The 23,456-nt window shown below is 36.9% G+C and overlaps 1 protein-coding gene across 2 annotated transcripts; it reads left to right on the forward strand.

Moving 5' to 3' along the window:
• Positions 1–17,975: 17,975 nt before the first annotated feature.
• LOC122314417 (aspartate-semialdehyde dehydrogenase) lies at positions 17,976–21,734 on the forward strand. 2 transcript variants are annotated; one of them, XM_043130006.1, is made up of 7 exons: positions 17,976–18,667; positions 19,438–19,524; positions 19,645–19,689; positions 19,779–19,874; positions 20,022–20,123; positions 21,131–21,285; positions 21,372–21,734. In XM_043130006.1, the coding sequence occupies exons 1-7, from the start codon at positions 18,107–18,109 to the stop codon at positions 21,451–21,453; spliced, it is 1,128 nt and encodes a 375-aa protein (XP_042985940.1). In that variant the 5' UTR covers positions 17,976–18,106; the 3' UTR covers positions 21,454–21,734. The 2 variants fall into 2 exon arrangements, with proteins under 2 accessions (XP_042985940.1, XP_042985941.1); XM_043130007.1 differs by lacking the exon at positions 20,022–20,123.
• The last annotated feature ends 1,722 nt before the right edge of the window (positions 21,735–23,456 follow it).

Below are 23,456 nucleotides of genomic sequence, written 5' to 3' on the forward strand. Positions count from 1 at the left end.
AAACTGATCATGTAAAAATTATTTCAACCTGGCGATTCCAGCTGAATCACTCTTAGTAATTACAATATCATCTACATATACAATCAATAAGATATGACTTGCATCACTATGCAGATGAAATACCGAGTGGTCTGTTTGGCATCTATGAAGACCAAATGCCAATACACTATCAGAGAACCTCTCAAACCATGCTCGAGGAGATTGTTTCAAACTATATAATGCCTTTTTCAACTTGCAAACTGTACCTCGACACTCCCCCTGAGCAACAAAACCAGGTGGTTGCTCCATATACACTTCCTCATTTAAGTCACCATGTAGGAATGCATTTTTAACATCTAACTGAAATAAGGGCCAATCCAAATTAGCAGCAAGAGAGATCAATACCCGAACAGATGAAATTTTGGCAACGGGAGAAAAAGTCTCGTCGTAATCAATGCCATAAATTTGAGTGTAACCCTTAGCTACCAAGTGAGCTTTCAGACGTTCCACAGCGCCAGTAGGATGGAATTTAACTGTGTATACCCATCTACAGCCAACAGATTGTTTTCCCAGCGGCAGAGGAACAAGATCCCATGTCCCATTATGGTAAAGAGCATCCATTTCATTCTCCATGGCTGTCCTCCATCCCGGATCAGATAAAGCATCCTGAACTGTCTTAGGAATAAAAACTTTTGACAATTGAGAAGTAAAAGATGAAAAAGATGGAGATAATGCATGACAGGAGACATATTGGCTAATCGGATGTTGAGTAACACAAGAACGAGTACCTTTTCAGAGAGCAATAGGTGGAGATTCTGAAGCACTGAGTAACTCAGGGTCTGAAGACGGAGACAAAGTTGGTGGAGGCAGGGGAGCTGGGGTCCGTGAGCGACGCGAGTACACTTGTAGAGGGACAAGAGAAGGCACTGAAGGAGGTTGGGTAATAGTGGGTGACTGTGGAGGAGAAAGGGTTAGAGTAGGTAATGGTAGAGGATCACACTCAACAACCGAAGACGTGTCTGAGAAATAGGGTATGGACTAAAAAAATGTAACATCAGCACTTGTGAAGTAGCGTCGAAGAGCAGGACTATAGCAGCGATATCCTTTTTGTGTTCTGGAATAACCAACAAAGAAACACTTGGTAGCACGTGGATCAAGTTTATCAAAGTCTGGGCCAAGATTATGAACATAACAAACACACCCAAAGATTTTGGGTGGAAGAGCAAAGGTTGGCAATGGGGGAAACAAAATGGAGAAGGGAGAGGAGCCATCGAGGACAGATGAAGGCATACGATTGATAAGGTGACACGCAGTAAGAATATCATCACTCTAAAAACGTTTAGGAACATGCATGTGCAGTAAAAGAGCTCGAGTTATATCTAACAAATGACGATTTTTACGTTCAGCCACCCCATTTTGTTGGGGTGTGTAAGAACATGAAATTTGATGAACAATTCCCTTATTGCTTAAGTAAGCAGCAAAGACATTAGATTGATATTCTTTAGCATTGTCAGAACGTAAAACTTGAACTTTTTGTCCAAATTGAGTTTTAATTTCTTTTCAAAAGACTTTGAATATGGAAAGGAGTTCAGATCTTGCTTTTATCAGAAATAACCATGTCATACGAGAATAGTCATCAACAAATGTAACAAAATATTGAAACTTGTTTGATACAATGTTGAATGGTCCCCATATATCAGAATGAACCAATGCAAAAGAAGAAGATGCTCGAGTATCAACTCGAGGTACAAAAGACACACGGTGGTGTTTACTAAGTTGACATGCTTCACAAGGAAATGGAGACACATTTCCAAGATCCCTAACTTGACGTTTCAAAAGAGAGAGGGATGGGTATCCAAGACGACAATGCCATTCAAAAGCGGAGGAGGAAGTGAGGCCTCGAGTGGGTGACTGCTTGACGTCGAGGTAATACAGACCACCAGCTTCATGCCCCGTACCAATCTTCTTCCCCGTCTTGAGATCTTGAAAGATACATACAGAAGGAAAAAATGTCACAGAACATTGAAGGTTTTGAGTGATTTTACTAATGGACAGTAAGCTAAAGGGAAAACTAGGAGCATATAGAACGGATGACAGGGATATAGACTCAGTGAGCTTGGTGGATCTAATGCCTGTAACTTTAGCAAGAGAACCATTAGCAAGAGTAACACTCTTGGGAAATGACATAGTACCTAACTCAGATAAGGAATGAGACAAACCAGTTAAATGTTCATTAGTTCCTGAATCGATGATCCATGGATTTTGGGTAGACGAGACAAGACATGTGGATGCTGTACCTGGTTGGGTAAGAGTAGCTCTGGAAGATGAAGCCGCTCGTGTAACTAAAAACTGATCATACTCATTCTTCGATATGCTGATCATCTCTGGAGGCAAGTTGGAACTCGTTGCCTGTGATGTAGAGTCTTGGCAAATGGCCTGATTAGCGGACCCAGATGGTCTCCCGTGTAGATCCCAACAATAGTCCACCGAGTGGTTAGTGCGACCACAATGGGTGCACTTACGAGATCCACGACCTCGAGTACGGTTACCTCTGGCATCACGTCCCCCACGTGCACCTCTACCACCCCAGCCTCCATGCCCACCAGGAGCAACATAAGAGGCAACTAAAGCGGATCTCTCATTACTTTGGTCAGAAGATAACTGAGATCCAGGTCCAGATAATGTAGCTCGCTGGAATCGGGAGAACACATCAGGAAATGATGGGAGCTGTGGGCTTGCCAGAATTTGAGAGCGAACTGACTCATACTCAGGTTTTAGGCCAACTAGAAACTGAACAATGTTGAACTCTTCACGTTGTTTTAGCATAATTGAAACATCAGCAGTGATAGGTTGATAAATTTTGAGTTCTTCACATATACCCATCACTTTAGAGTAATACTCTTCTAAACCCAAAGCACCCTGTTCCAATCCAAAAAATTGTTGACACAACTCATAAATACGAGTTGTGTTTCCAACACCCGAGTACATTTGTTTGAGATGCCTCCATATCTCCTGAGCAGTGTCAAAGTGTACTAAACTAGCACAAATATTAGGCTCAATACTAGTCAATATCAAGGAGCAGATTTGAGCATCTTCTTGCTCCCATTGAGCAAAGGTAGAACTAGTTGACTCAGGCATTGAATCAATCAAGTGGGTACGACGAAGACCCTTACCTTTCAAGAACATTTCAACAGATTTTGACCATAGTATGTAGTTCTTTCCATTCAATTTCACCGTAGTCATAGGCATGTTAACGTTTGGTGCAATAGATAATGACTCAAACTTAGCTTTCATGGAGAAAAATACGAGAATATGGATAAAAAACGAACAAATACACGCTGGAAAAATCGAAACTAGCTTAACAACCCAAATCTCGAATCTGTACGGGTCAAAAACAGTCTGGAAAAATAGAATTAGGACCTGAACCGGCCTGTATCGGGTCTGAACCGGCCTGTTTCGGCCCTATTTCGGTCTGTTTCGGCCTGAACCGGCCTGTTTCGGCCTAAACCTGCCTGTATCGGCCTTGTTTCGGCCCTGTATCGGTCTGAACCGATTCTGTTTCGCCGGAACCAGCCTGTATCGGATTTGAACCGGCCTGTTTCGGCCTGTATCGGCCGGTACCGGATTCGGGCGTATCGGATTCAAGAAAAATCAGAAAATGCGAATAAGTTATTCCTAACCCGGAATAAGTTATTCCTAACCCTGATGCCAAACAAGTGCTATTCCAGATAGGAATAGGTTCTTATTCCAAACAAGTGCATGCATAACCACGGATAAGATAGCAAAACACACCAGGAATAGCCAAAAACTTGCAGCCAAACATACCTGGACTGTTCCTCCGGCTGGCGATACACAGTCCTTCCGGCAGCCGATGGAGACGAAAATTCACTGGAGTGGACAAAGGATGCTGGCGACCTCGATTCCGGTGTCCATTACCGGAGATAACCCCTTATATCACCGGAAAAACACTTCAAAGGGGCTGCCGGCTGAAACTTCAGACCAAAATTTCAAAGCACCACCAACAACCAACGACAACCACCAGCACCGGCAGGAAAAACACTATTAACCCGTCGTACAACCACAACCGACCACTAACCACTCTGATACCATGTAGTCGATAAACAAGAGAGAGAGAGAATTCTATGTTATGTTTTTATTAATGAATAATCAACTATACATATATAAGTAGTGACCATTATACCCTCACACTATACATTTAATTACAATATGTGTATTCCAACAATACTACTGTTGACACTTATTGGGGCCAGATTATGCCCTGTTGAAATCCTCTCTTGTGAGAGAACACAAAATCCTTGCAACCATGATAGCAAGGCCAAGCTTCAGAGTACATACAACTAAACAAGAAGTCCCAAAATAATTATTTAAACAATATGGTCAAAAAATTTAATTTCAGATATAAATTAAAAATCTTATTCCTTAAAATACAAACACCCTTACCTGAGTTGAGACTATGTTAAATAATTATTCGATGTTGTGATTCCTCATACTCCTCATGCATGTAAATAATAGTTGCTGGCCGGAAAGCAAGCCAGAGCGGTGGTGGAGCTGAGCGTCAGGAGACTCTCAATGAGGGTGGGAGTGGCAGTTTGGCATATATCTTAGATTTAATGTCCTTAATAACAACAGAAAACTACATGGCAGGATTTCGATACCAAGTTAGAAGACGTGAGCTTCATGAGTAGGGTGGAAACTTAAGAGAGGGGTTGAGAGTTGGTTGGCTTTAATTTGACAATACTACGAAGGCGCTCTTTATGAATCCAAATAAGGCACAAAATAAAATAATATCCCAAATAGGTAACATTTCTAACATACTTCAATTAGCTTCAATCAAGCTTCAATCAAGCAATTAGTTCTCTTAATTCATTTTTATATTGAGTAGTGTTACACGTAGTTATAATTTTACTTACAAGATTGATTTTGTTATTTTTCTTTTGAAATTCAAATTTGAAACTATGCATATTTTATGATTTTCACTTATCAATAATTGACGCGTGAGGAAATAAGTTTTTTATAAATTTCTTTTAAATAAATGGAAAACTATGAAACCAATCAATTTCGCACGTCCCTGGTGCACAAAAATGACATGACGGTCACAGTAGTAAAAGAAATGTTGTGTTTTATGCATTTCATGAATAAAAAACTGAGTGAGTGATGTAACGGTGCATTTCGTCGTAGATTGAGAGAAGATTTCGTCCTCCTTTGTGCGCGATCCCTTCACTTCTCTTCTCTACTTTGAACTGTAGCTAGATCCAAAGTCCTCGTACGTTTTGTCGTAGACTAAGAGAAGACATTGTCCTCCTTCTTGCGCATCACCTTCACTTCTGTTTTCCACTTTAAATTGTAGCTCGATCCAAAGCCCCGTACGTTTTATTTCCCGTAAGAAGCTCCTGTAGCACTGTGGTTCCCTAAGAGAATCCTTGTACTCAAAATATCATTGTCTTTCCACCGCCTGCAACCTACGATCACACCACTTCAATCAACTTTGTTTTGCAATCAAAAAACAGAGCAACTCCACCGCAAGTTCAAAGGTCTTCATGTTCTTTGCAGTGCCACCTTATGCTATCTTTAGCCTAGGACGTGCCATCTTCGCGAAGGTTTAAACCCAATGTCGTAAGCACTTCCGTGTTACACCATGCACGCTTGCACCGTAAGCCTCTCGGTCATTCTCCTTCTTGGTTCTCTCTCTCTCTAACTCTCTCTCTCTATGTCTCGCTGTCGCACACAAGAGGTAGCTGACGTAGCTCATGCCCCACCACCATTGCACGATCTCCTCCTCGCTCGGTGAGCCTTTCTCTTCCATGTTGCACAACCATGTAATTACTTTGTGTAGTGGCAGAACCAGCAATTTTCTTGAGGGGGGCAAATTTTTTAATATGCAACACATTTTCATTACTCATAAAAACACACACACGCATATATATATATATATATATATATATATATATAATTAGATCTCGATAATTTATAATTTATATGTAGAAATAAAATTCTAAAAATATAATATCTTAATATATGTTTAAGATTTTTTACGATAATGTTTTATGAAATAATATTTATTTATGATTATTTTCATAATAAAATATTTAAAATTTATTTGGTTCATATAAACTATCAAGTAATTTTTAAGAATGTCATCTTTCATTCTAATATGTAAGCTAGTTTATTAAGTTTCATGTAAATTCTAGATATTTTTGTATTTAAGTATATAATACTATAATATAGACATTAAATAAGTTTTTTTCTTACTCAATAAAGTCTAGAGGATAAAACCACTCAACTATTTTCCATATAGATACCAACCTTAAATGATTGTTGTTGTATTTTTACTTTGAATTCTATATTAAAAAACCTGATATTGTATAACAAAAAATTTTAGGATCCATATTAATAAGTTTATTATTTCTCCTAAACTTAGTTTTGATTTAATTTTGATTAGACCACATTCTTGAAAATAAATAATATATAAAAACTATACAAAATTATGAGATTATAGGAAAAAAATTAGAGAGACATTTCTAAATATATTGAAATTTCATAAAAATTTATAGAGTATACAGAGATTATAAATTATTTTGGGATGTTTTTTTCTACATTTATAAAATTATGATTAAAAATTGAGGTATATTTTGGTTTTTCAAAAAATTTTGGGGGGCACGTAGGTCTGCCACTGACTCTGTGTATTGAAAATGTCTGTGAGCATGATTAAGCCTTGCTCTTCTTCGGGCTTTTCATTTTTTTTTTTCTTTAAACTACCGCCAGGTCACCTGTGATGCGCAAGTCGTGCACGAACTAGAATGGATATAGAAGAACTGTAAATACATTTAGCATTTTCCTTTATTTTAAGTAATTAGAAAAATAATTTCTATACATAGAGATTATAACCATGTCAAACGAAGTCTAGAGTAAAGGATTTTTCCTATATAAGAGCCCAACGTAAGTTAAATGGATTGAGAAGCAAAATTATTATTCTCAAGAATGACTCTCTATGGGATCCCTAGAATTAGACATCTTATTTATTTATGTTAAAAAATAGGTCCTAATTATTCTCTCATCACAAAAAATGTGATATTTTATTTCTGATACTTACATTTCAAACTTGTTATGCAATCCTCCTCTATGGAAAAGAAAGCTATAAAAATAAAGGACAAATAATTCTGATCCCCAAAAATTTATTCTCACCCGATCCGTTGCCGAGCAATAATCGTGGTAAGCTACTAAATTGAAAGAATGGGGAGTATCAAATGGTAGGGGTGACATATTGGATTAATAGGTCGTGTTCGTATTGTATCAAGTCATATATATTATATGATATGGATCAATCTAAACACTACCTGTTTTGAGCTGTTATTAGTGACTTATAATTAAGTTCACTTGACCTTATCCATTTTCTATAAATAGGTTGAATTAATCTGAATAACTTATATGACATGATTAATATAATTTTACATAAAAGTTAAAATTATAATATCTTCCAAAAGTATAAAACTAACTAATAATGAAAAATGTCAATATTTTTCAGATTTTAAAATATAATAAAATAAATATTATAATTCAAACAATAAAATCAAAAATTTAAAGTAAAATCCAATATTACAATTCGGGTTAGGGTATTTTGGTTTTTAGGTTTTAAAATGATATAAATGTAATTTTTAGTAAAAGTCTTAACAGGTCAAAATGGGGCACTAACATGTTAAGCAAGTTGACTTGTTAGTGACTCATTTATAAATCGTGTCTTAACGTCAGTTTGACTTGAATCAATTAATATCAAACCCAAACTCGCTAAATACGTGTTGTATTTATATTGAATTAATGAGTCATGTTACATATTGCCACCACCTCTAATCAAATCCAAGGGTTCATAAACAATTTAATCTTGTTTATTAAACAAACCAAACTCTATAAAAACTTAGGCTCGTCTAATAGATAATGCAAACTTGTATGTCATATAACTTCTTATTTATTAGTTTTATAGTATCCTTTTTAACCATACAGTGAAAATATCTAAATATTTAAAAATATAATAGAGAATTATGATGCTAATGCAACAAATGTTGTTTAAATCCATATAAACACAAATTTTAGAACATGTTTGAGTAATGAGATGAGATAAGAATTCTACGAATAGTAGTGAAATTATTTGTGAATAGTAGTGAAATTGTTTAAATTAAAATTTTTTATTAGATTTTGAAAAATGAGAGAGAAAATGTTGAATAAAAATATTATAAAGTTAAAATATTATCATAATTTTTGTTTTGATATTTAAAAAAATTATAATTTTTTTGTGTTTTGTTTAGAAATTTAGAAAAGTTATAATAATGAGATAATAAATAGACGAAAAAGTTAAATATTTGAAATTGAAAAAGTATTTTTATATAAGTGATGTTTGGAAAAGAAATTATGAGAAGTGAACAAAGGCAAGGACAAGAATGAAATAGGTTTGGGCAGCTCTATCTGCAAATGGGAAACTCCTCTATAGATTTTTATAAAATCAATTGGGATGCAGTTGTTAACAAGACTATTTTGTGATATTGGGATTGGTATTATTGCTGAGATGAAGTGGGAAGAATTTTGGGTACAAAGAGCATGCAAAGGGATATGTATCCTGACACCATGTTGGCCAAGTCCTTTGGTGCCTTGCAAGCAATGCAAGACTCCATGGGATTGAAATTGGTCTCAAGAAATGGACTCTTATCCTTCTTGTGTTCTTTCCCTCCTCTTATGGAGGTTCTCAATCAAAACTAATTTGTTTCTCAAAAAAAAATATAATAATAAAAAATAAATAAATAAAAGGCTATATTTTCTCCAATTATTCTATCAAGAGATCGAGTCTAGGATTTCTTAAAACATGCTATCGATAATTAATTAGTCTTACTAAGATTTCCTATCTATTACACATTTGCTCGCATGCTCCACACATTGGGGTGGACGAAGGGGAATCTTCGAATCTTTTAGAACCTAACAAATTAAGAGCAAATAGAAATACAATTTCATCCTCTTTGTTGTGGGGAACAAAATATTATTATAATATTATTTTGAGTTGAGTTGAGATGAGATGAGATGAAAACTCAATGTTGAATAAAATATTGTTATAATATTATTTTTTAATGTTAATTTTGTTTTAGCATTTGAAAAAGTTGAATTATTTATTGTATTTTGTGTGAAAGTTTAAGAAAGTTATAATGATTAGATGAGATGAGATAATATGAGTTGAAAGGCTTTCTCAATCCAAACAATTTTTTTTCATCTTTTTTCCTACTTCCCAGACCTTTTATGTAGCCCCCCTCTCACTCCCCTCTACACTCTGCTCACCGTACATTGTCTAGAACTGTTGCCTCCCTCTCGATTTTCAACATAGGCAGTGTCTCGGTGTTAAGCTGTTCGTGGTGATCAAAGAAGGCCATTGGAGTCATCGTGACCCCTCCACGCTGCTAAACCCTCTTGCCATTCATGACATTGCATGAAATCGCCAGTAAGCCCTCCATCCATCTCTCTAGCATTCTCTCTCTCTCTCTCTCTCTCTCTCTCTCTCTCTCTCTCATATACCCATTCATTGTAGTCGTCATGTGCCACCAAGCTGATATGTCTCCTTCTCCAATTTATCCCTCTATATACTTCCTTTGTGTCTTTCTCACTCTCTCTATTTGTGCACAAAACCCCAACAATTAGCCGTTGGACGCCACCAAGATGTTCTCTGTCTCTGTCTCTCTCCACCATGAGTACTGCCACCCTTGTACCCTGAGCCAAGTGTCATTGCCTCACCACCAAGGGCACCTCTAATGCTCCTAGATAACACCACCTTAGTCTCTAATTCAAATGGATCCACTGCAACGAGTTTCAAGTATAGTAACCTTGAACAATAGCCTTATAATCACACTTAATTTTTGTGAATTGTGTGAGTGGTGCGTTCTGAAAATTGGGTTGTCTATGTTTGTATTGTTGGGGTAATCGTAGTGATCCAAAGGTAATATCAGAGAAAATATGATACTTGCACAATGGAATTCAAGATACACATGCACAAAGTGATACCAATGATTTAATGTGTTTCAACAACTGTCTATGTCCATAGAGAAAGAGTTTCACTATTAAATAGTGGAACATAAAAAATATTACAAAGGATGAGGATCGCACTCCACTCAACTTAACTCTCTTCTTTTTTCTAATAGCTGACCTTGACTCTCTCTTTCTTTCTCTTTTTAGCTCTTCTTCACTGAGCCTTTCTTGTGTCTTTTCCCCCACACTACGACACATTGCACTAGAAATGATCTCCTTTTATAGGTAAGGCTTCAGAGGACAAGTAACTACAAATCTTGGCAATAGGATGCTTCAACAGCAAGTATTTACCAACAACTAGCATGGATAATGGAAGCTACAACTCTTGACCAAGCTTCAACAGCTAATCTATTGGTCAAGCTACAACTCTTGACCAAACTATATGGGCATGGAATACCCGCAATTCTCCCCCTTCATGCCCATCAAAGGAGAATACACTATGATTCTTCTCTAGTTGGCGTCCATCTCAGATATGTCTTTGCATAGCCCAAGCTTCTCACTTGTAAACCACCTTTGTCAGCATGTTCGTTGGATTCTCTTTTGTATGGATCTTCACAAGCTTCAACAATTATTGTTTCATCACTTCGCATATCCAATGATAGTTGATATCAATATGCTTAGTGTGGGAATGGCACATTGAATTCTTGCTCAAGTCTAGAGCACGTTGATTGTCACAATGTACTGTTTAGTCTTGTATTCTATTGAACCCAAGATTTCAAGTTTCATGTGATTATAAATCTACACATGGATTTTGATGATAACAAATGAATTCAAAGAATAAAGGAGTTTCAAGCTCAAGTTGTTCACACAATGGAATCAAGCACATCAAATAACCAAGCATGAGCAAGAAGGAAACAAGTTTACATTAAAGTCATAGAGTAATGTTGTAAATCTCTTAAAATTCGAAATTAGGATTAATGCTCAAAATTAATATTTTATCATAAAGCATTAAAATACATTTTCCACATGTGCATGAATATTTTTGAAAATTAAATTTGAAAATTTTGAAAGATGATTGATTGTCATCTTTTGCATGTGTATGCATTGATTAAAGGGTTGAACTTTGAAAATATTAAAGATGATTGATTGTCATCTTTCACATGTGCATGTTTTATTTGAATATTTTCAAAAGTGATTGATGCTTTTTTAGACTTATACAAAAGGTGGATGATTTTGTTTGAAAAATTTGAAAAGTAAAGTGTGCTCATTTTGTCATATACAAAAAGTAAAAGATTAGGTTTGATTTTTTTGAAAAAGTGAATGATGTTGTCTTTGATAATTGAAAAAGAAGAACCTTTTATTTGAATTTTTTGAAAAAGTGAATGATGTTGTCTTTGACATGTGAATCTTTTTAAATTTGAATATGAAGTCTCATATGCCTATAAATAGATCATTTGAGAGCTTCACATTCACAACACTAAGAGAATACAACATTCATTCAAAACTTTCATTCTCTCTTCTCTAAGCATTGAGTCTTAATCCTTGTTCATTTTGAGAGATATAGTTTGCGCTGTATTGTTCTTATTTCACTCATTGAGAAGTGTTTTCTGATAACCTACCCACTATCAGCTTTTGTATCAGAAAAAGGGTGTGTATAACCCTTGTGCGTGTAGAAAGTATTCTACACGGGGAATAGTGGAATCACCACGTGTAAGGTGATTGCAAGTGTAGAGGGTGTTCTACACGGATCCTTTGTAGCGGTGTTGTTCAAAGGTGTAATAGGTTTCTATCTCCACCTGAAGGAGGTTGAATAGTGAATTTGGGAATCCTCAAGGGGTAGCTTGAGGCGAGGACATAGGCAGTGGGGCCGAACCTCGTTAACATACTGAGTTTACTTCGCTCTTACCCTTACTCTTTATATTTATTGTTATTTCATATTTTGTTTATATTTTATATTATATATTTGATTTATAATTGTTATTTTTTTAATACAACTCAATTCACCTCCCCTCTTGTGTTAGTCATCTGGGCAACATATTCTTTTTTACTAACCCCTAGTTCTTGGAGAAATTGCTTCACACACAATATTTCTTTCCTAGCTTCTGCAGCTTCCACTGCAAGCAATGTATTCTACCTCTGTTATAGATAAAGCAACACACATCTGCAATTTGGACTGCCAAGAGACAACTCCTTCTGCACAAGTGAAGAGAAATTCGTAGGTAAATTTCCTACTATCCAGGTCTCCTGCCATATTTGAATCAATATAGCCCTCCAAAACTGGTTTACCTCCCTAAAGCACAAGTATAACTTTGACGTACCCTTTAGATACCTGAGAATCTATTTGATCACTTCCCAATGATCATTTCCTATATTTGAAAGGAATTTGCTCACCATGCCTACAACATGAGTAATATCTGGTCTTGTACAAACCATTGTGTATATCAAGTTTCTTATAGCTGAAAGTAGGGAACTGCTTTCATCTCTTCAATCTCTTTCTTTGAAGAGGGACACGAGCTCTTGCTCAACTTGAAGTGGTTAGCTAATAGAGTATTGACTGGTTTAGCATCTCCCATGTTGAAACGTCTGATTACCCATTTAATATATTTTTGTTGTGATAGCCATAACCTTTTAGTTTTTCTATCACTAACAATTTTCATGCCCAAAATCTACTGCACTAGACCTAAGTCCTTCATGTCAAAGGACTTGGGTAGTTCCTTCCTTAGCTTGTTAATCATCAACGTAAAGAAGGAGTATAACAAACTTGTCATTCAGGAGCCTTCAAACATAGAAACACTGATCTGTAGTAAGTCTTTTGTAATCAAGACTCACCATGAATGAGTTGAACTTCTTGTACCATTGTCTCAATGGTTGCTTCAGGTCGTGGAGACTTTTCTTTAGCTTGCAGACTAAATGATCTTTCCCTAGAGTTTCAAACCTTTTAACTGCTCCATGTAGACTTCCTCCTCCAAATCTCCATGGCCAAAGGCTGTCTTCACATCCATATGTTCGAGTTCCAAATTCAAGTTGGCTAGTAATCCGAGTACGACTTGAATTGAGGTCATTTTCATCACAGGTGAAAAGATTTCGTCAAATTTGATTCTTTTGTTCTATAGGAACCCTTTGACAATCAATCTGACCTTGTGCATCACAAGCTTTCCCTGGCCATCTTTCTTTAGCTTGAACACCCATTTGTTCTTTAGTGCTTTCTTTCATTTAGGAAACTTCACCAACTCATAGGTATCGTTTTTCTGCAAAGAACTCATCTTTTCTTGCATAGCCTGCATCCATAAGCTTTCATTAGCATGAGTTTGAACTTCCTGGAAGCTCTCTGGCTCCCTCTCATCAGTAAGCAAAAGATATTTTAGATATCTCCACGATGTAATCAATGGGTGGCCTCTTACCGATCTTCTTGGTTGAGCTTCATCAACCAAATGAGGTTCCTCACCATCTAACCCTTGTGGTGATACTCCAGCTTTTGGTGGAGAGGGTTCTTACTCTCCCTGCTTGACACCCTGTGTATCTTCTTCTATTTCTGGAACTTGATCTTGCATATCCTCATTATTTGTGGTGAATTGTAATGGCATAGGATCTGAAGTATAGGAACTAAGCTCTCTTGATTTTGAGGAAGCTTCAGTTCCTATACGCTGGTTTTCATGGAACACAACGTCCCTACTTCTGACAATTTTCTTTGTCAGAGGATCCCATAATTTGTATCCGAATTCTTCATCTCCATATCCAACAAAGATACATAGAGTTGACTTGACATCGAGCTTCTGTCTTAGCTCTTTGGATACATGTGTAAAGGCTTTGCACCCAAACACTCTCAGGTGACAGTAAGAGACGTCTCTTCCAGACCAGACCTTTTTAGGAACTTCAAATTCTAGTAGTGTTGAAGGTGATCTATTGATCGGGTAATAGGCAGCACGAACAACTTCACCCTAGAATGGCTTTGGTAACTTAGTCGTACTGAGCATGCACCTTGTTCTTTCCATAATGATCCAATTCATCCTCTCGGCTACACCATTGTGTTGTGGGGTACACGGGACTGTCTTCTCATGTCAGACACCACGATTAGTGCAGTATGCAATGAACTCTTTTGAATACTCTCCTCCATTGTCTGTTTGCAAGCACTTCAACTTTATTCCCATGTCTCTTTCCACCAGGCTATAGAAACTTCTAAAGTGCTCAAAGACCCGATTGTTTGTTTTCAAAACATACACCCAAACCTTTTGTGAAACATTATCAATGAATGTCACAAAATATCTGTTACATCCCAATGACTTTTCTTACATGAGGCCACATACATTAGAGTGTATCAGACTCAATAACTCTGATCTTCTCTTGGCAGAGGAATTAAACAAGACTCTATATTGTTTTCCAAACAAACAATGATCACAAGGGTTCAACGCAATGCCTTTGGCAACTTTAATGAGTGCCTTTTTCACAAGCATATCCACCCTTTTCTCACCCATGTGTCTGAGTCTCTTATGTCATAGATTCGGTGATGCCTTGGCTTTCACTGCGTTGAGGCTATCAAAATTGATCTTCACATGAGTTTAGTACAACGTACCTCAAATGTGTCCTTGGGCGATAAGCATGGTAGCTTGTGACAACTTCCAAATGGCATTGTGGAAGTAGCTGTCATAGCCCTGTCTATTAAGGGATGTCCCAGAAATTAGGTTGAGCATCAGGAATGTGTCGAACATCCTTCAACACTATGGTGTAACCAAAGTTGGTTTTGATCTACACATTGCCAACTCCAACAATCTTTGAGGACCTGGTGTTCCCCATCTTTATGTTACCAAAGTCTCCAGCTTTGTACATAGTGAATAACTCACTATGGGAAGTGGTGTGGTAAGATGCTGCTATGTCTACCACCCACTCAATATTGTGGCTTGCAACGTGCAGACACATCTTGTCACTGATAGAGAGTACCACTACATCTCTCGAAAGAGTGGCTAAAGTTGCACCATCTTTTTTCTTCAGCTGACTGCTTTGACCTTAATCTCTTTGAAATTTGCGGCAATTCTTTCTTATGTGGCATTTTTTTCCACAAAAGTAACATTTAAAGTTTCCATTTTGCCAGTTCCTACTATCGTTGGATTTTCCATGTGTCTGAGACTTCCCTCTGTTTCTACCTCCACTTCTGCATTTGCCATCACCTTAAGTCCTATCTCTACTCTCGCTGACGAGGGCATGAGACTAATTCATGCTTGTTTCCTTCTGTTTGGCCTTCTTATTGAACAGGGCATCCTTGACCATCGTCACGGTAAGTTTTCCATCTGAAATAGAGTTACTCAGGGAGACCACCAGCGTCTCCTAATTGTCTAGTAATGAGCTGAGAGTAGCAGGGCTTGTAACTTGACGGACCTGAGTTGGTTAACTAGGTTTTGAAACTTGCTAGTGTCCTCGGCAACAGAGGTATTGCTCTTCAACTTCAAGTTAACAAGCGGTCTCATGAAGAAGGCCTTGTTTCGAGCAGTTGTAGCTTGATACATATCTTCCAACTTCTTCCAGAGGGCACATGCATCCGTTTCTTGGGCCACATGGTGAAAGACACTATGGTTGATCCATTGTCTAATCTGATTGATAGTCTTCTTATGCATATATTTTCCACACTTGATTAGTAACTTCATATGACTTTGTACCTTCATTTTCCAAGGGGTCAAATAGATCTTTATAGTTCAAGAGATCTTCCATCTGAGGTCTCTAAAGACTGTAGTTTGAGGCAGTCAGCTTTTATCATGGCGCTTGATCCTGAATCTTCCATGGACTTCAACTGATTCTAAGTTCAAAATGCATGTACGAGATCTTCAAGGTGGAATCATGCAAAACAGACAACATAGTTATGTCCAGAATGGTTGATTTTGTTAAGAATGAGTTTTGTTTCATCAAAATTAGCCTTAGATAGCACAAGGTAAGATAAGAACCCAAAATAGGGAATTTGTTGCATGTGTAGAGCATGGGATGAGTGAAAATTTGTAGGCGCGTGCAACTAACACTGCTTCTAAACCTAGGGTGCGAGTTGGAGCATGTACTTTATGCGACCTCAGCCTTTGGTACTCATGGGGTGCGTCGGTGCGTGTACTTTACGTGATTTAGCTATTGTGGTGCGTGTGGGGGCACATGGATCTCGTGCTCTTCTTCCTCACTCTGGCACGTGGGGTTGCTTGTCGTCCTTCAGAAGGCTTGTGGTTTTTGCCATTTTTCTTGTCTCGATTAAACGGACACCCTAGTATGCTCAAATTTTGTAATTGAGCAACATACCAGAATCGAGTTTTCTTAAAAAAAAAAAAAAAAAAAAAAAACCTCCTCCCAACACGCTCTGATACCACTTGTTGGGGAAATCGCAGTGATCCATAGGAAGTATCAGAGAAAATATGATACTTGCACAGTAGAATTCAAGACACACATACACACAGTGACACCAATAATTTAACGTAGTTCGGCAACTATGTACATCCATAGAGTAAGAGTTTCACTATTAAATAGTGGAGTACAAAAAATATTACAGAGGAGAAGGATCACACTCCACTCAACTCAACTCTCTTCTTTTTTATCATAGCTCACTCTGGCTCTCTATTTCTTTCTCTTTTAAGCTCTTTTTCACTGAACCCTTCTTGTGCCATGGTATCTCTATTTCACGGCACATTACACTAGAAATGATCTCCTTTTATAGGTGATGCTTCAGAGGATAAGTAGCCACAAATCTTGACAATGGGATGCTCTAATAACAAGTATTTACCAACAGTTAGCATGGACGGTGGGAGCAGCTAATCTATTGGTCAAACTGCAACTTTTGACCAAGCTATTTGGGCATGGAACACCATGCATGTATGTTGTAGATTGTAGATTAAGAGATTTCATGGCTAGTTGGTGTTCAAATGTGCCCCTATTTGTGAAGTCATGAGCAAAGGACGGGGGTAACCTTTGTGTTGGTGTTCTAAGGATTGGTGAGTGTGTTTATAATGTTGGATTTTAACAGAGTTAAGCGAATGTTAAAGATGTTGGATGGAATAGTGGTAAAGTAGTATTTTTTGGCATTTGGACTGGGCCATTATAAACCTGAGGCACCAGGTGTGACTGTTTTGATTGGTGGGTTATTTGGTTGACATGTTGGGAGGAAGTGTGGGCTGATTGTATATGACATGTTGGAGGTAAGTTTGTTTAAGTTGAATGTTTGGGATATTGGTTTGGCGTGTGTGTGGTGAATGGTTCGTCAAAATGAGGCTAACAAATTGATGTGATTTAATAAGGTATATCGAATTATCAATTATTATTTTTATTATAAAATAGAGTTAACATATCTATAAAAATACCTCAATTATAAACTTCTCCTATTTAAGATGTGTTTTAGGTAAGACTTGTCTTAATAAATAAAATACAAATAGTTGTATGATTTTGATTATTCTAACCCTGAAAACCAAAACCAAAAAAACAAATAAATTACCAATGAAGTTGTAGCGGGTAAGAGCATTTTAATTGGATTATCCAAATGTAAATATAAAATTTGTAAAATATGACATGATTTTATATTTAGCTATTCTACTCAAAACTTATTTCTACATTGGATTATCTATCTATTAGTCAAAATAATAATAAAATATTATAAATTTAATAATATATTTTTAAAATTTTTTGCTATTAATTTTTTTCTAAATTAAGAGCTTATAGGGAAATATATTATTATTTTTTATTAAATACTAAGGAGAAATAATATAGGAGGAAGAATGTGAATTAGGAGGGAGAATAAAAGGGGAGAGAGAGAGAGTGAGTGTATAAAGATATTATTTTTTATTCATTAGGATATAAAATAGTAACACTTAAATTTGATTACAAATTTTAATTTTACTATAGTTAAAAGTAAAAAAATTTAATATAGAGTATTTTTAAATTTTATTAACTAAATTTCTCGTTGGATTTATATTTAATCTAATGCGACAAGTTTGACTGTTGAATGGTTATAATTGGAAAAACGAAAAATGACAGCCCAATCAACTCAACGGCAGACGCTTTCCAAAACTAAAACCCTTTCGAAAACAACTCTGTCTGCACCAGCCGCCGCTCCTCCGTTTCTGGCACATACAACAACTCCACACGCATCTCAGCTACAATGGCCGCCGTCACCCACCATCCCTTTCTCTCCTCCAAACTCCTGCAAACCACCAAGCCCAATCCCATCCGTATTGGCCCCACAGCGGTTCGTATGTCCCTCCAGGAGACGGCGCCTTCGCTCGCGGTCGTTGGCGTCACTGGCGCCGTGGGTCAGGAGTTTCTCTCGGTGCTCTCTGACCGCGACTTCCCCTTCCGCTCCATCAAAATGCTTGCTTCCAAGCGCTCCTCTGGGAAGCGACTCACCTTCCAGGGCTGCGACTACACCGTCGAGGAACTCACTGCCGATAGCTTCGACGGCGTCGACATCGCTCTCTTCAGTGCCGGCGGGTCCATCAGCAAGGAGTTCGGGCCGGTAGCCGTGGAGAGGGGAACTATAGTGGTGGACAATAGCTCCGCGTTTCGGATGGAGGAGAAGGTCCCATTGGTGATACCAGAGGTGAATCCCGAGGCCATGGATGGGATCAAACTCGGAACGGGGAAGGGGGCACTTATTGCCAACCCCAACTGTTCCACCATCATTTGCTTGATGGCCGCCACGCCTCTTCATCAACGAGCCAAGGTGAGACTTTATACATTTGGGTTTATTTTCTTCGTCTTTTTTTATGCACTGCATGCACATGTGAATTGAAACAGGTTTTTCTGTATTGATATTGCTGTAGGGATTCATCTAGTCTCTGTTTTTAGCGTAAGAAACGCATTTTCAACTAGCTTGTTTATGTGACAGGGATTAGTGATTCAGCTTTCTAACCATTAGTCTTTTCATTTCGTAAATTTGTGAGTGTCTGGAAAGTGTTAGTTTTTGAGGGGAGAGATCTTTTGTTTCTACGCTCAAGAGGTACATCTTACAGGCATGCTGTGTTATTCGAATATCGTGATAAAGTAATTTTATAAGAGTCGCAGGAGAATTTCGGTTGGCTTGAGTAGGGTTTAATTTTAAAAAAATAATCTTTTATTGTGTGGTTATTATTACTCTTAATTTTATTCTAATTTTGGAGTGTTGCGGTAATCAAGCTAATTAGAGTGATGATAAAAATGCAACCTTTTTGTACAACTGCATTTTAAATGGACATTTTTATAAAATTGAGTTGTTGGAGTATCATTATTTTATAAAAATACCATCCATTTAAAAGAGTCACAAAGGTTGCAAAAGAGTTGTCCCCACTACTCTTATAATTGTGATTCACTGTTGGGGTTGTGCTTCTTTCACGATTCTAAGAAAATAGTGAATGTATCAAGCAAGTTACCTTTAGTGGTGTTTCTGCAGCATACTTTTGCATGTTCCACTACGTCTCAAAACCTGCTTGCTTTGTTGGTCATTGAGTATTTCAGGTACAACGCATGGTTGTGAGTACATACCAGGCTGCCAGTGGTGCTGGTGCTGCTGCAATGGAGGAGCTTGAGCTGCAGACTCGTGAGGTTGTTTTCTCTTACACCATTTCATTGTTGTTTTGCAGTTTGACATTTATTTTCACGGGAAGTGGATCAATCCGTCCCCTGGTTATTTATTCTAAAAGGATTGTTTCCTCCTTTTTAAAGGTCCTGGAAGGCAAATCACCAACTTGTAAAATCTTCAAGCAACAGGTCTGTCAATTTCTTGTCGCAGTATACCTGCTTTTCTCATATTCTATTCCATCTTTTCCCTACCTCTGAAAGACTTTCTCCATCTACAGTATGCTTTTAATTTGTTCTCGCACAATGCACCTGTCCTGTCAAATGGATACAATGAAGAGGAAATGAAATTAGTAAAAGAGACAAGGAAAATATGGGTAAGTATCGAGAAACGTGATCTTTTACTTTATTCTTAATATCATCTTAATTTATTCTTAATTGGTTGAGTTACTGAAATTTCCTTTGGTGTTTGGGAGAACAAATCTGTCTGGTCTTATGCCAAATGATTCTTGTACATTTTTTAGAACGACAAGAATGTTAAAGTGACTGCCACATGCATACGAGTTCCTGTTATGCGTGCACATGCCGAGAGTATAAATCTTCAATTTGAGAACCCCCTTGATGAGGTAATGATGTGGTCCCCTGAATTATAAACCGCATTATTCTTGTTAATTTTTCTTTATGATAATATCTGTTGATACAACAGGTTTGATTTGTTATCTTTTAAATATCAATACTGGGGAGAACATAAAAATTGAGGTGGATGATATTTTATACAATGTAGGTTTTTTGTTGTGTTCATTTTCAGGGATGGGTTCATTTGTAATATCAGTCATTTGTGTTTTTTGGTTTATTTTATTTTTTTGAGTTATTTGGTTTTATAACAAGGGGATTCTTATTTCTGCGCATGATACTTCAAACTAGCTTGAAGAAATGAATGAGTAGATGTACCGACCAATTCAATTTATCTTCTTTGGTCAGAATTGATATCATGAAACATGAGCACCTGTTTGAAGGATTGGTCTGTTTTGCTTGATCTGGTGCCTGCATGTATGCTGTTTGTATATTTTTCATTTTTTGTTCTTTTTGTAATTACCATCTTTCCTTTTCCCTCTCTTTGAAAACGAAAAGAATTGATATAATTACCCAAGGTGTTGTAACCATCCAATTTAGTACCTCGGTGGTGCATCATTTTGCACGTTTTCTTATATAAAAGAAACTATCTCATTGAGTAGTTGCCCTCATAAAATTGCTTTTCGTGAATATTGGAATTTTCAGCATGTTATTACGGACAAAGTAGTTGGCTGCAAATTTGAGTTGCCTTCTGCAGTTCCTTTTTTCACTTTTTAAGTTGCTGATGCTCGGTGGTCAAGAAAGAAGTGGTTTATCACACTCCAAATCCTTTGCATGGGGTCCCTACTCAAAATCCTAAGCATCCTACGTATTTATGGTCCTATGATTGCTTACAATAGTGGGGCTTTTCTCCCTCCCTCCCTCCCTCCTTCCTCCCTCCCATTGTAGAGTCATTTTGGTTATCAGCCCATTTGATCTTTGGAAAGAGGTTTTGGAGAATTATAAAGAATTTCTACTTGAAGGTCCAACTCTTAATTCATTGAGTTTCTCTGTTGTCCAGGACACAGCCAGGAATATTCTGAAGAATGCTCCTGGTGTAGTGGTTATTGATGATCGGGCATCAAATCTATTCCCTACTCCATTGGAGGTGTCAAACAAAGATGATGTTGCAGTTGGCAGGATCCGCTGCGATGTGTCTCAGGAGGGGAACCATGGGTGAGACTAATTTATAGGCGATATTGTTTCAATCATTATATCTCTGCTTTGACAAACCTTAATACTAATGGAGTACTTACAAGCAGGCTGGAAATTTTTGTCTGTGGCGATCAAATACGCAAGGGAGCAGCACTCAATGCAGTTCAGATTGCTGAGATGTTGCTATAGTCCCACCAATTGTTTTCAGTGATGAGATTTCAATTATGGATTTACCTGTATGGTGAGATAAGATGCTTTTAGTTTTTCATCATATGTAGTTTTCAGATCCGGATGAGTTGAGAAAAATGAGTGCTTTTGTTTAGTGTAACCTCTAAAAATCTAAATCATGTTCATTATGTTCATCGTAGGATTCATTAAGTTGCTTGATGTTTTCAGTTTAAATTGAAATTATATACCTCATCAATCCTTAACGGGAAGATTTTGTAGTAATAATTTGTGGTTCAGAATCAGAGATTCCTGGAATCTTTTACTGTTGCTTTGGATACGTAGGCGATGAGTGTTGATCTCCAACACTATGAATTTTGTCTACCACAATCTGTACATTCCTTGCACTAAAATTCCAGAATTTTGCAGGATCCAAGGTTGGTTGGTTAAGTGTGATATTTGATTGAATTTTGCGTGATATTTGATTGAATTTTCAGTCAGGTTAGTGGAAAATTGATATGAAAACTGGCAAGCCAGTGGGAGTGTTCAACCGGGTACCGGACTGGGTATCTGAGTATATCCAGACTAGAATCCAGATTTCAAGCCCGGACCAGGTTCCGGCTTGGATATGCCCGGGTTATTACCCGGGCCGAAACCCAACCCGGAAATCTGGGTTCCGGCCTATAACCGGGGTCTTTTTTTTTCTCAAAAAAATTGCCTATATTATATTAAAGACTTTTCAAGAAAAATCCAAGCTAAAGAGCATACTTCCCTTTATGTAAAAGTCTATATTTATTTAAAAAAAATGTTGAAAATCTCTGTATTTTAAGAACACTTTTTCTAAGTCATGTTAAAAAGTATAATACTAACTTTATTTAGAATAATAAAACTATATAACAATGAAAAATTAGATTGCATGCAATCCATTATATATTCCATTATTTTGTTATTTATACATTACATTAACATACTTAAAGTGAATTTTATAATTTATCATGCTAAACCAATAATATGTTTCTATCATGTAAAAAAATAATTTATCATTACTTTGTAATACATTGACAATATCTTACCAATTATGGAAAGCACCACTTACTCTTTGACAATAAATAGCTGACGTCCCTTTCACCAACTCCATATAAATACAAACAGAAAAAGTAAGGTTATCCAACATATCATAAACAACAAATTTATTGTATATTCTAAGAGCATCAACTAAAAATTAGGTATGAAAAATAAAAGCAATTTGGTAACCTAGTTTCCAGTCTCTTGGAAACTCGTCCTTCCCTAGATCTCTAAACAGTACCACTTCAAATTTTGTAATTGTAAGCAGAGAAGAAAAGTCAGAGGTAGAATAAAACGCATGAAGTTAGGAGATAAAACCTAACTGAAATCCCCAACACATGCCACTCCTCACCCTTCTTTCTTGCTAAGCTTATTTGGCAAAGGGAACACATTAGATATACATTATCTGTTAATATCCTTATACATTCTATTTACAAGCATAGCTTTCTACTTAATCTCAAATTATTTATTTTATTTACATAAAGACTACCATTTTATCAACATAGAAGCTCTAATTGCAATCCCCAACCAGAAGTGTGGGCAAACCTAGCATAAGATCCAAATATCAATTCCAACACTTGTAAATAGGGTTGTAATCGAGCCGAGGCGAACCAGCTTTTGGTTTGTCGAGCTCGGCTCGACTCAAAATACTTGAGTTCGAACTCGAGCCCGAACTCGAGATTTTTTTAAATTCTTTGGTCAAGCTCGACTCGATAAGCTAAAATCTCAACTCGAGCTCGAGCTCGAGCTCGAACTCGTCCCACAAACGAGTTTGAGTCTAGCCGAACTCGAGCTTGAATTGTTTTTTTTTTTTTTTGCAATAAGATTTAATAATTAATAAATTAAATAAATCAATAAAAGAACTAATATTGAATTTATACAATTAACAAGTAGAACCTCTATTAAATTATAAAATTTTAAAAAATTTATAAATAATTAATATCTAACTAATTGATATTTAT

The sequence above is a fragment of the Carya illinoinensis genome, chromosome 6, assembly GCF_018687715.1.
Source record: "Carya illinoinensis cultivar Pawnee chromosome 6, C.illinoinensisPawnee_v1, whole genome shotgun sequence".
NCBI lineage: Eukaryota > Viridiplantae > Streptophyta > Magnoliopsida > Fagales > Juglandaceae > Carya > Carya illinoinensis.

Coding starts and splice junctions, on each gene's coding strand:
- LOC122314417 (XM_043130006.1), top strand. CDS start 18,107: ATGGCCGCCGTCACCCACCATCCCTTTCTCTCCTCCAAACTCCTGCAA. Junction 19,525..19,644: donor TTGAGCTGCAGACTCGTGAG/GTTGTTTTCTCT, acceptor TCCTTTTTAAAG/GTCCTGGAAGGCAAATCACC. Junction 19,875..20,021: donor AAGAGACAAGGAAAATATGG/GTAAGTATCGAG, acceptor TACATTTTTTAG/AACGACAAGAATGTTAAAGT.